The sequence below is a fragment of the Plasmodium coatneyi genome, chromosome 12, assembly GCF_001680005.1.
Source record: "Plasmodium coatneyi strain Hackeri chromosome 12, complete sequence".
In the NCBI taxonomy this organism is placed as follows: Eukaryota; Apicomplexa; class Aconoidasida; order Haemosporida; family Plasmodiidae; genus Plasmodium; species Plasmodium coatneyi.
The window spans coordinates 3,355,809-3,369,073 of NC_033567.1; the positions used below are offsets into that span (position 1 = coordinate 3,355,809).

At 40.9% G+C, this 13,265-nt stretch overlaps 2 protein-coding genes across 2 annotated transcripts; both read right to left on the minus strand.

Moving 5' to 3' along the window:
- Nucleotides 1-482: 482 nt before the first annotated feature.
- On the minus strand, nt 483-7,292 carry PCOAH_00044280 (Uncharacterized protein; the record flags this gene model as incomplete). The annotated part of the gene is made up of 11 exons (XM_020061212.1): nt 483-1,505; nt 1,639-2,277; nt 2,385-2,496; nt 2,693-3,591; nt 3,701-5,555; nt 5,650-5,771; nt 5,928-6,046; nt 6,199-6,269; nt 6,415-6,622; nt 6,677-6,720; nt 6,817-7,292. 11 exons carry the CDS (start codon nt 7,290-7,292, stop codon nt 483-485), a joined length of 5,568 nt encoding a protein of 1,855 aa, XP_019916666.1.
- A 960-nt stretch (nt 7,293-8,252) lies between these two features.
- Nucleotides 8,253-13,265, minus strand: PCOAH_00044290 (TLD domain containing protein; the record flags this gene model as incomplete). The annotated part of the gene is made up of 4 exons (XM_020061213.1): nt 8,253-12,331; nt 12,438-12,706; nt 12,851-12,948; nt 13,116-13,265. 4 exons carry the CDS (start codon nt 13,263-13,265, stop codon nt 8,253-8,255), a joined length of 4,596 nt encoding a protein of 1,531 aa, XP_019916196.1.

The following is a 13,265-nucleotide window of genomic DNA, read 5'->3' on the forward strand; positions in this document are numbered from 1 at the left end:
GCCCACGTAGCGGCGCAGCTTAATTTGTTAATTCATTTAATTAGCCTTTTCTCCCTGTCGCACCAAAGTAACATATCACCTTGTCATTTTTATGTTATGTTTTAAAAAGCCACTGTTTTGTATTTTTGAAAAAGTCACAGTTGCGAGAACAGCGATTGTACTGTGTGTGTGTTGTGTATCTGTATGCACCACACGATTATGGTGAACTAGCCATTTTTACCTTCTTTAGCTTTTTTACCTTTTTATCTTTTTTTTTATTTATTTTTTTTCCTTATTAATCGAATGAACTTTCCTTTCTTTAATGTTTTTACAAAAGTATAATTAAAAAAAAAAATGGATGAAAAATGGACAACTTGAAGGGGTTATGCAGTGGTGTGATGTGCTCCCCAAGGAGGGAAACTTCCCTCCAGGAAAGAAACCCCACGGTGTGGAGAGGAAATTGCCTATATTTTTTGCACTGAATTTCAGTCCCATCTTTTTTCCTAGCCAATGGTTTTGTTATTATCTGTCCTTCCCTTAAGCAATTCAATATACTGGTTGATTTTTTCCAGGAGGAGTGTATTCTCCCTACGCACGTCATTCAGTTGAGCATTCTTCTGGCTGAGTTCCCTATGAAGGATGTTCAAATGTCTGTTATTTTCAATTTCCGTGTTTTTAATTTCTTGTATAATTCCCTTTTTTTTTTTCTCCTGATATTTTTTTTCCAAATCGTTAAAGTCAAAAATTAAATCATGTTTTTTCAATTTATTTTTTAGTGCATTTTTTTTATCGTTCATATTTTTAGACAACTTATTATTTACATGTTCCAATTCTGCATTTTCCCTTTTTAGAGTTGTGTAAATTTTAGTTAATTCTTCCTTCCTGTGTATGAGTTTTTCCATTTTTTGCATAATGTCTCTGTACTGTTCTCTGCTGATGATGGTACAATTGCTGCTCAAATTTAAACGGTACTTTTTCTTATCATACAGATAGTCTATATTTCTTAACTTTGAAATTTTTACAAGGATGTAAAATTTAACTTGGGAAATATTTTTTTTTTTGTCTTCCTCAATAACTTTCATTTCTTCGTTTAACATGTGGACTTCTTTTTCGATGTTTTTTTTTTTTGTCAGTAATTTTCTCTGCTCGTTTTTTTTATATTCTATATTTTTCTTTATGTTGTTTATTCCGTTCAAAATGGACATGTTTTCTTTTTTTATTTTCTCGATTTGGTCCGTTTTGTTTAATCCGTTTTTCTTCAGCGGAGGCACGTTATCCACGTGATCAGCTTGATCGACCTGATCATTCTCCTGTGTCTGTGTTTGGCCCAGTTCGGCACATTCGCTCGCGGGAATTTCACTACCGTCTTCTTCCTCACCTGGCGCACCCCCCTTGGAGTACCCTCCGTCACTCTCATCAGATGCCTCATCCTGATTTTTCCGAAGCCCCTTGATAAGCGTCCTGTAGCAGAGACTGTCTTCGCCCATCATTTCCTTAACCCTTTGGAGGTTCTTATCCTTTTGTTCCTGCGCAAGATGGTGCAAAAAGAGGGTGTAGTGATGGAGACACGCACATACAAAAACTGTGGCATGTTTTACCACTCCACTCGGGGGAAAAACTTTTGTGGAAAATCACATAGGGATGAATGGTGGCACTTACATTGTGACAGTCCAAGTCGTAGACCAACATTTGCATTTCCTGAATATATGTGTTCATCTGATTATCCAGAATGCTCAACTCCTTTGTAAACATCTTCCTCTGCTTCCTTAACTTGACTTCCCTCTTTCGCAGTTGCATTAATATGCTGTTTTTTTCATCGATGGCCACAATTTTGAGGGAAATAAATTTTATTATCCGAATGGCTTCTATCTTTTTCATGTGTAGCAACCTTACCTCTTGAGCAAATTTTTTTCTGATTTTTTCCAACTGTCTTTCGATCTGCTCTTTGTTGTAAAGCTTGTTTTTCTTTTCAAAGTAGGTCCGGTCAAAATTTATACTTTTTATTTTTGGAACGGTTGTTCCTTTCTTCTTCAGGATAAATTGCTCAAGGTGGTCCAGCACGGAAGATGGCGCCTTCTCCGGCAGGGGCAGGGTATCCACATGCTCGGAATGGGAAGAGATAACCTCGGGGGAGGTAGCCATCTCGGGCAGGGGGGCTTCCATCTGAGCAGAAGAGTGGCAAACATCCCCTTCCTGGGGTTCTACTCCTTCCCCTTGGGACACTTTACCTTGTGGCGGCTTCTCCTTCTGTAGGGCCTCCCTCAAAAAAAGTACTTCATCGTGCATCTGCGCCATTCGCTGGGGGGGCAGTGTAATGGGTGGTCAAATGTGATAATGCAAAAATGGAAGCTACGCAAAGAAGACACAACAATGGAAACACTCATCACACTTCGCTCCCACTGTACCTCCTCCATCTGTGACATGACCAAACGGAAGTCCTCGTTGAACATCTCCTTGATGAAGTTAATCTGGTGCAGGAGCTTCCTCTTGTCGTCTTCGTATTCCCGAATTATCTCGCTGAGCGGTGAAAAAGAAAAAAAGGTAAAGTATCTATCTGGAGGGAGGATTACCATTAGAGGAAGAAAAGTGCTGCACACATGTGCGGTGGGGAAAATGTCTTCTCCTTTCTTTGTAACGCAGAACGGGATAGGAGTAAGGGGGGGATGTTCCTCTTCTATTTGCCATCCCGCACAGGTGATTGTAACCACCCTACGTTATGCTCGATATCCTCCGGGGGGGCCTCGGGGGCGCTGCAGAATTCTCCATCTGGTCAAGCTGAGCAAGAACTTGTTCATACATTTTAATGATTTTCTTCTTGTGACAAATTTCTTCAATTTTGTCTTCATTGTTTACAACTTTTTGCTTTTGATTTTTCTGTCTGTTGTCGTTAAATTGATGGAGGGACTGATTCACCTGGTCCATAAGTTGTACTTCCTTTTTAATTTTCCTCTTCTTATATTTTTTTTTTTTTTTTTTCACAAATTCGTTCAAACGCCCATTTTTCAAGTACATTTTTATGGATGTCATGGTTAGTGGCGCTTTTCCATCCATTGTGTGGGAAGTTAGATGATGTGTTGAAAATTTCAATCGTTGATACGTCCGGATAAGATAGCGAATTCTTTCATCATACTCCCGTTGGTTGTACGAAAACACTTGTTCGTATTCTTTTATTTTGTTTTTGAGATTTTTGTAGATCCTTTTGGACATGTCTACATCGATGAGAAATTTTTTTTTTTTTAAAAATTTGAGATATTTTTTTTTTAGTTTGTTAATTTTCATGTTCATATTTTTTTTATGTAAAAGTGCCCTCCTCACATTTTCTTCATTCTCCTTTGCTTCTTTCGTTTCGCGTAAACTATACAGGATGTCTTCATCCTGGACCACCTCATTGGTGTTAAAAATGGTGATCATGTTACGTTGGTCGTAATTTAAAATAAGGTTTATCTTTTTTTTCTGTTCTTCAATTTTTTCCTTTTCCTCCTCTTTGTTGTTATTTTGGATGAAGTTCCAAATGTCCATTATATCGTTACGTTCGGAGCGCCCCTTATCTTCATGGTTGTTTTTGGTTGTCTCCTCTTTGGTGCTGCTGGATAATTCCCCTTCCTTTTGTTGCTCATTTTGGAAAAGGTGCATGAGGAATGCTACATCAGAGTGGATACCTTCCAACGTGAAAGGAATAATATTTTTTTTTTTTTTTTTTTTTTTTCACAAATTGTTCTACAATATAGTCATGAATTTCTTCGACCAAAAATTGGTGCAACGAGTCCATCGTTAAGTGTGGCATTTCCGAGGAGGTGGAATTTTCCATTTGTGTCCCTCCTGCGAAGCGTTGTACCCACCGGTGTGCACTAACATGGTATCTCTTTAACACATTAAACAGGTGCACGAAGAAAAAGTGAAAATCCAGTTTTATGTAATTATTTCCCAGACTGACAAAAATGTACTGTCTTTTCATTTCCCCTTCGTTTACGTAAATGTTGCGGACCTTTTCATACAGTGGGATTTTAACTCGATAATATAAGAAAAAATATTTTGTGGAGAAGACAAAAATGTTGTTATGGTTTGTTAAGCAGAAGAGTAGGTGATTCGCTTCATTCACCGTCATGCTAACTATGGACACCCTTTCGGGGAAATTCTTCCGGGCAATTTTGTACACCACGGTTGGGCGCAAGATATTCCTTCTTCGCCCGTTTTCCATTCTGTATCTCCGACTGCTCCTTCCATTAAGGTGTAAAAAAAAGATGCAATTATTTTTTATCCCCTCAGTTGTTAGAACAAATCCATTATCATTCATTTTTGCTATACAAGAAATATTTATTTCTAGACACTTCCCAGTGTTTAATTTATTTTTTTTTTCCTCCTCTGCGTTTTCTTTTCCTTCTTCCTTTCTTTTATCTCTTTCCAGATTTATGCTTAAACAAGTGGGATATCTTTTTCGTCTTTTTTCCAGCTTGTTCATCACGGACTCACTAAACAGTGTCTCTACGTATTTTTGTAGATTTTTCCTTTTGTTATTAAAAATGGATAATTGTATGGAGGTTTTTTTTTGCTCTGTTTCTTCCTCTGTGTTTTTCGTCAGGCTCATTTTATCTCTGTAAAAGTTCATTTTGTCGTACTCCCCTTCGGATATATCACTGGAAGAGCTGTTCAGGGGGGAGTCCCCCTCACTATCGCTGTATTCGGTGTGGCTGTTCGTTCTGTCCATAACAGCGCTGCTTCCTCCGCTTCTTCTTCCCCTGGGTTCATACATGCAAGACTCATCCTCTTCGTAGTTGAATTGTACCTCGAGGATTTCATACTCGATGAGAAGGTCGTACGGATTTTCCTCGCTGGCCAATATATGTGGTGACTCCTCCGATGTGTGCTCCGCCAACCGCTCCGTGCAAACCCGGAAGAGCAGGTTTCGCGCCCCGAGGATGTAAAAAGACCGGGTGGATGGCAAGTAGAAGGAGCCCCTCAGCTCCGCTTCGCAAATCTTCAAATATCCCAGTGGCTTAAACACATTCCCCTGTTTGTGTAAAAAAAAAACATACTCTTCCTCCTGCGCTATGACACATATGTACTTGCAATTTTCGCTTTTCTCAATGTGGACGATCGAATTATTGCTTGTCTTTACGCAAGTCACAACGTCCAGAAAGAGGTGCTTCATTTTTACTATGTATATAACGCCATTATTAAAACCAATGCAGAAAAAAAAAAAATCATTTTCCCGGTAAAGGTACTTGACGCAGGTGATAAACTCTCTAAATCTATAAAGGCAATAATTCCTTTCCACTTTTTTCTCATCCAGTTGGTAATTAAAAACTTTCCCATTGTAGCTAAAGCTGAAGATATGATTTTCCCAGGAGAAGATATTTTTTATTTTGCTGTTATGTGTATAAAAGAATGTACTTAAATCATCGTAGTTATTTTTTTTGGAAGAATATATGGCACAGTTTTTTTTATCGATCAGGAGGAAGAACTTTTCATGGGAAATTATTTTGCTCATATTAACTTGGACAGACACGTCTTTTTCCAGTTTGATGAACAGTTCCTTCTGCGTGGGAAGGTTGTCTCCTCTGAATTGGCAAGCCCACCTGCGAGGAAGGGTAATACAATACCTCATGGGTGTACACATCTAACCGAGTGTATTTCTAACGAGGTCTATTTGTAACCCGATAATTTATTTACAATTTGAGGGAGTCCCCATCTTTGGTGGTTATGTATCCGTCGTAGTAATGTATGTAGCAGATGTTCTTGTGAAAGTGAACTTGTCCATTTTCATTTTTTATTATCCATTTTTCCACGAGGTCCTGTAATGTGCGTGCGGAAGGGGCATCTCCCTTGGATTACCTATTTAGACTAGTTAGGAGTGTGCATGGTTCTCTCCATACATGTCACACTGTAAAGTTACTACGCGTGATAGAGTTAAATGACCACCACCACTACTGCTCCACGTAAGGGCTAACCTTCAGTAGGAAGAGTCTCCCGTCGGATGTCCCGATCAGAATGTTCTTCTCGCAGAACCCAAAGCAATTCACTTGCACCGTTGGGTCAATCTCCAGGTTCTTCTCTTTCATTTTAAGGCCTACAAAAAAAAAAGGGGGTATGAAAAGACATCATTATGTGCAGGGGGAAATCAGTAAAATACTTCAATTCCTCATGAGACAAATTCATGTTGATATTTGTGTAACGGCTGGGTGAAATAATCCCCCGTGGTACGCAAAGGCGAATGCCCACCTGTGTAAGTCCGCTCCAAGTTCCACAAAAATAGCTTCCTTTTCCGTAAAATTAAAAAGAAATCATAGTACCTAAGAGGGGGGAAATAAAAAGGGGGGAGGTGCACATATTCCACAAAAGGGTGTCAAACTGCTTTCTCTATCCTTTTTAAGGGTGTGTGTGTTTCCTCCATTTGATGTCTAGCCATCTTATTCACTTTTACAACGGATTCATTACTGTGCAGTGTTGCAATATTCCAGATGCAGATACATGTTTAAAATGAAGGTTTTTTTTTCTGAATCCAGAACCTTTAGAACCCGTTTATTCGTTATCAACACGAAGTAGTTATTCTCCTTCTGGACAAAAATTTTTTCGTAAAAGTCATGATCATCTAATATTATTTCTTCCTTGAGTGTTTGTCTTTCTGTGCAATATATTTGTATGCCTGCATGTGGGGGTGTGCATATTGAAGGGGGGACAGAATCAGTATTGCACAAACCGTGGATGTGTTCAACCAAAGTAACCCCTTGCATATTGCGGAAGCTTATCAAAAATTAAAAATATTGAATCGATGGCCACCTATAATGCGGCATTTGTGTGCGTACTACTGTTCAGCACGTTGCAGAAGCACCATCTCACTTTGCCGTCCCTCCACTCGCATTACATGAACACCGGGCGGATCCATACAAGACAACTATGAGTGAGTCCTCATGCAGAACCGAACAAGTGATAACACAATCATTCTTCGTAAACAGAGCCCTCAACGATTTTATTACAGGGTTGTAAATGTTTATTACATTGTGCAGGAAAAAGACGATGTTATTATTTTTGAGGAGAAATATATCCACGTTTAAGTTAACTCCATAGAGGTGTTTTTCTCTTATCAGATTGTATGGGATGTGTTCTTCCTTGCACAGGTGTGCTTCCCTATCCACTGCTTCCTCATATTTGTTCGTTTCGTCTTCTCCGGCGTAGCCCTCCCCATCGGTAGATTGGCTCAAATGGATAGTGTTCAAATTTGGCGTCTCATCATTTCGGTTAATGGTGTTGAAAATGTTTCTTCTGAATTTACAAAAGACGGAGATTTTTTTGGAGAAAAGGGCAGAGGTCTTCATCTTGGCAGCATATATTCATTGCATATGCCATGCACAATGTGAGAACGGTGTGTACTTGCACCCAAGGGAATGGCACATTGATCGAATAACATCAGAGCTACACTCGCTCATCCCATAAGGTTAATCTGCCCCGGTGAAGCGCCTCGTACATGCTGTGTAATTGTTTACAAGTGGGAAAAAAAAAACTGCTGATAATTCATTTTCTGGCAGTGATAGCGATTCCACTTCGAATTGGTACACGCAAGAAAAACCCGGTGTAGGAATTCCCCGACCTTTTTGTGCACACATGAACAAGGATTTTTTTTTTTTTTTTTCTCCCGCAAGGACAACATGGGTCAATTTTTTCCCCATATTATTCCGAATGGGGGGGAACTACATGTGGGTTATGATGGGCTGATAAACACTATAAGACATTAAAATAATACCACGTGGATGAGTCTTAAGCTGTGGTTTTCCTTCCTGTTTCCCCTGAAACTTCGCTCACACACATGGCTCGTATGTATTCGCGCGGGGCAGGGAAAAGCCAGTTTATCCCCGATTGGCGCTATACTGCCAGAGGAGACACATACAAATTGGCATAAAACAATTTGGGATATTAAAGCTAATTATTTTTAAATAAGTTTTATTAAAAAGGGGAAGAAACAGGGAAATGTAAGAGGTGAGAAAGGAAAAGTGCACAAGTAGAGGGCGGAAGAAAAATAACGAAAAAGGCGATAATATGGGTAAAAAAAAAAAAAAAAAAAAATTATTTCCTTGTTCAAAATCCTTGTTCACGCGGTAAGATAGTCGAACAGGGAAAGTATAAAACAAAAGGTTCCGTGTAGCGGTGAAGACGTAGGGGGGAAATGTCCCCCACGTGAGATCAAACGGAGGAATGTGCATTTCCTCTGAGTTCCTTCCTTCAACAGTTGTGATTGTTTCAGTACACAGCTGCCTCCTTCCCCATTTGGTGACGAATTTCTACTTGAGGTTCCACACCTCGATATCCATAATGTGAAAGTCGCGACCGGCGGAAATGAGCGGTGGGGAGAAGAAGGACTCGGATGAGTGGGTCTTTCCAACCTTGACGTCCTTATCGATGAACAAAGCGATGTCGTTTCCTCCAATGTAAATTCCATCACGTATAAGTACAAGGGTGTTGTTTCTGCCTGACCATTTGTAAAACTTAAAATGGGTGTTAAAGGTACATACAAAAGCAGAGCTCTTGTCGGAACAGTTCACAAAATTGATATCTCTGGTAAGGGAGAAGGGACAAAAAAAACCCATCAAATCGTAGTCGAAAGTTTTTAAAATAAGTATCATGGGTTTCCTTTTATTCTTTTCTGTTCTTTCGACAAGTACTTGGAAGCTGTACCCATCCTTCTTAGAGCAATAAGTTAAAAAAGGATCTAAGGATCTTAAATTACTAGGAATTTTCTCCCATATATTTTGCCAATGTAAAGAATTGATCAATCTCGAATTATCATTCAGTCTAGGTCTATAAAAAGTTTTCATTTTAACATTCATCAGATAGGGAGAGGGACATTTGGTTGAAAATTTTAGTTGCTTCTCCTTACTCTTCAGTTTGAACCGATAAGCAATCTGTGTTAGTTCATTAATTGTTAAGTAGGGATGCATGCAAATGTGGTAAAGGATATTTTCCACTTCTTCTATATTTGTGCATTTCAATAAATCGCTCTCAAAAAATTTTAGCAAAGCTAGACAGTAGAGACATAAGGTCTTCTGTCCTTCAAATATGTAGATGCCATAAATCCTTAGGACAAAGTCGAAGGGAAGCATACGAGAGAACCCGTCCTGGATACACCTTGCTGTCCATGCCGCTAAATCAAAGTTCAACTTCCTCAGATAGTGGTAACATTTTGGAAGGAACTGAATAAAGGAATTTAGGATGTATTTTACGTATTTCACAAAATCCTTTCTTTTATATATGAAAAAAGGAACCTCCTTATTCTTTATGGTGTCTATTCCTTTTTTTATTAGACAGTGAATGATGCAGTAAACGACGGATGCTTTGAAGTAGATGAGGAGAATAATACACAGATTTGGAATGATGGGTGCGAATTCGATGTCGTTTCCAAAGTTGTTGTTTATGGCCCAGAGGAGCTTCTTGATTTCGTGCTTGCCGTTGTCGTTCAGCAGGGCCGTTAATTCCGTTGCGTCATCCAGGTTGTACACATTAGGAGGGTACGTCCCACCGGGGCCGCCCCCAACGTTGTGGTTGCCAGGGTTGGCAGTGTTCGAAGCGTTTGTACCATTTGCACCGTTAGTGTTGCCACCCCCATTTTCATAAAACTTGCTGTATAGCTCCTTCTCCAGGTTGGGGTTATCCTTACTGTTGTATTCCACGGAGGCGTACTTTTTCTCCATTTTGTTCGTCTTCCCGTCGTGGATCTGCTTCTCCAGCGGGCCCCCCTTCCCGCTAGCGCCGCCTTTCATTTTCGTCTTATCCACATTCTTCTCCTTATAAACTGACCCCTTCCTCGGGTCTGCACTGACCTGATTCTCTGGATCACTTACCGCGTCGGCATCCTCCCCCGATTCATACTTAAAATTGATTTTTTTCTTCCTCTTCGTCTGTTCAACAACCCCCCCGTCGCGTTCGCGTTCGCTTTCACTTCCTTCGCTTCCTTCACTCACTCCTTCACTCTTTTCCTCGTTCAGCGGGTGGCTCTCCGGCAGATGGAAATTTTCCAATTCGTCCGCGTCAGCCTCGTCCATCACGGTCCCCATTTCTCCCTCTGGTGTTCCTCCTACCATCCCCCTGGGTGGATTGTTAACAAATTTCTCTTTCATGCGAGACGATGATGGTGGTTTCTTCTCCCCTGGGGTTCCTCCTCCCAATTTCGTCGCTCTTTCAAAGGACAAGCCAAACGGAGGACCCATTTTTGCAATTTTGGAAAAGAAAGTCTGCTTCTTGTCTTCCTTCTTTCCTACACCATTACCATGCCGTTCCTGATGGTCCTTTTTTTCATGCTTACTAATAATAATTTGGTAGTTTTTCTTCCTGCTTCTACCAACCGTTTCGATGCGACCCGGGGAAAGACTCCCCTGATGGCGACCCCTCTCCAACAGTCCACTTCCCTTGATAGAAGTAAACGTGTTATATTGAGTAACCATCCCTGTGTTGTTCAGACTGGGGGAGAACCCACCCCCACGATCTCCATTACTGGTATGCTTCTTTTCTGCTCTGGTCCTGCCGTCTTGATCCTCCTCCTCCGTCCCATCCTCGTATACATTCCCCGTGTGGAAGTTCTTCTTTTTCCTTCCACCTTGGCTACGCTGGTATTCCTCACTCCTGTATGCACCCGCAAATTTGATCATATCCGCCTCCGAATCTTTTGACTTTTTTTTTTTATAAAAAATTTTTTTCAATTTTCCAAAAAGGGAATTTTTCCCTCCGTCGCTGTTCTTCTTATCGGAGTCTACTACCCGATGGTTCATGTATTTTCTGTTCGCGTCGAGAGAGTCGGTTCGCTTATTCTCTGTGTCTTCCTCATTAAACTCGCTCAGTTTCACGATGGATTCTCCGTCGTCCTCCTCATCTTCGTCGTTCCTTGGGCGCTGCCTCATCCTGGGGTCGTAAGTGTGGTCCTCCCTCTTCCTTTGCATCCCATCATCGGACGAGGTACTTTCTGCTTGGAGGAAGGTCCTCGCGGATTCCCCGCTGCCGCTGTTGGGGCTCCCTGCGCGATCCCCCCCTCCGTAATTTAATTGCAATTTATCAGTTTGTCCACCACTTTTCGATGACCATCCGCCCATGCGGGGCTCATCCAATGGCACCCCTTTGTTGTTGTTGTTTTTGTTCTTCTTCTTTTTCTTCCCCCTCTCCTTAACGGAAGAGCCACTATCCGCGGGCACTATTTTCCAGTGCGGAATTATATTCTTCTTTTCCTTGTCCTTGCTCAGGCTTTTTTTAAGCAAAGAAGAAATGTGATCAGACAGCTTCCTTTCATTCTTCTGATTTGCCCTCTTTCCAATGAAGGCTTTTTTTAAAAAATTTCTTGTGCCGTTATAACTGGAATATTTTTTTAAACGATAAGTGGAGCTATTCTCCCCAGTTGGACTTCCGTACATATTTTCACCTTCTCCACTTGCCCCATTTACAAACGAATCATCAGAGTTTTGAATTCTTGCGTGGTGCAAATTCCCGTCGTAATGTGACTTTGCTTTAACATTATGGTAATTTAATTCCTTCTCTATTTTTTTCTTCCTTGTCGTTCGTAAGTATAATTTCGCTTTATTCATTTTCTCTGCTTGCTTTTTGCTTATAATGTACTGCTCCGTCATGTAGCATTGTATGTGCAGATATTTGTTCGACTCGTATGCCTCCTTGTTCGAGTCCTTCCCTTCTATCTTAGGAGAGAGCAAATTGTCCTTTGCATTGCCACCAGTGACGTGGTTAAAATAGCCATCTGCACAACTAACCCCACTGGAGTGAATCCCCCCGATATTCTCATAGATAGTTCCTCCCTTGGCGTAGTGGTCTGCTTCACCCTTTTCATTATCCGGTCCGCTATTCGTATCATCTGCTCCGTTATGAAAAATAATTATGTCATCTTTTATGAGAATATTTTTTTCGCTTTCGCTACAGTTGGACACTTTAAAACCGGACTCATTATGGAGCCTTTCTCCATAGGTGGATAAACATTCCACGTTCTTCCCTCCTTCTTCCTTTACGTTTTTCTTCCCTTCCGTTGATTTTTCTCTCACACCTATGTTACTGGGGTGTGCATTCACATCGCTACCTGCCACCGTGGCAACATCGCTCTTTTTTAAATTATCACTAGTGGTATTATACTCTACCTTATCCGTATCACCCTTTTCTGCAGTCTTATCGTCGGACTTTTCCACCTTACTTCTATAAAAGCGACTGGACAAATTTTTAAAAATGAAGTTGTTCGAATAGGGGAGGACCGAATCGGATGCGACCCTCAAATAGTTGTCGATCCTCTTACTCTTTAGTAGTTTATTTTTCACATTTTCAATGTAGAAGAATTTTTTTTTTTTTTTTTTTATTTGTGAACCCAAAATTTGGGGTACTCAATGTTTTGGGTTCTATCCAAAAGTTATGTTCAGGCAGCAGATACTGGTCCTTCTTTTTTTCGTTCTCATTTGGATGGTTAAATAAAAGTTGTAAAATGTTACTAGTAGAATCATTAATGTTAAAGTTATCGTAGTCCTCATGGTTCTCTATTTCTAACTCCTCTATTTTCGTCTGCACACACATAATGTCTTCCTGCAGCCCTAGGATTCCGCCGCAGAATGTTGGGCAGTCGTTGAACAGAATGGATGGGATCTTATCTCCAAACGTGTTGTAGATGGTCGTTTCGTAAAAGTGCGGGAAGTTTATGACAAAGTAGTTTACGTCGTTGGACCTCACCCAGATTAGGTGCTTTAGCGAGTCGGACACGCCTCTGCGGGGGGGGGAGGAAAGGAGGGGTCATAACATGGAGTGATAGGCTAAAGTCGACAACTAGTGGTGGGATACTCCCGCTTCTCTCACGAGACTGGTTGGCTGCTAGCCCGCCGCTCTCCACGACGGTGGCACTCGTTCAAACCTTCTCAGTAAGTGCTTCACTTCCTTGTCCATCAAATTCGAGTCCGCGTTCAGGACCAGACTCAGGGACCTGTCGTTCCAGTGGCTGTGCTCATCCTTCTAATGGGGGAAAAAGAAGAATACGCAGGGGAAAGTTAAAAATATGTGCATGTCTCACCAGGGCAGTTTTTGCGAGGGAAGTAAAACCCTCTTCTCATTAGGCAACCCTGGTTCTTTGTCCTCCTTGACGGGGACACAGTGACGGTGCAGTCATCCTGGCAACTCACATCCGTGTTAGGATTCCTCCATTTTTCGTAGACCTCCAAGTTCAAATAAATGTTGTTGTAAATGTGGTTTTTGTTTATCAGATGGTTGTATTTATTTTTCTGCGCCTGAAATATTTCGTCTGTTTTCGTTCCCCTGTATATTTTTTTCAT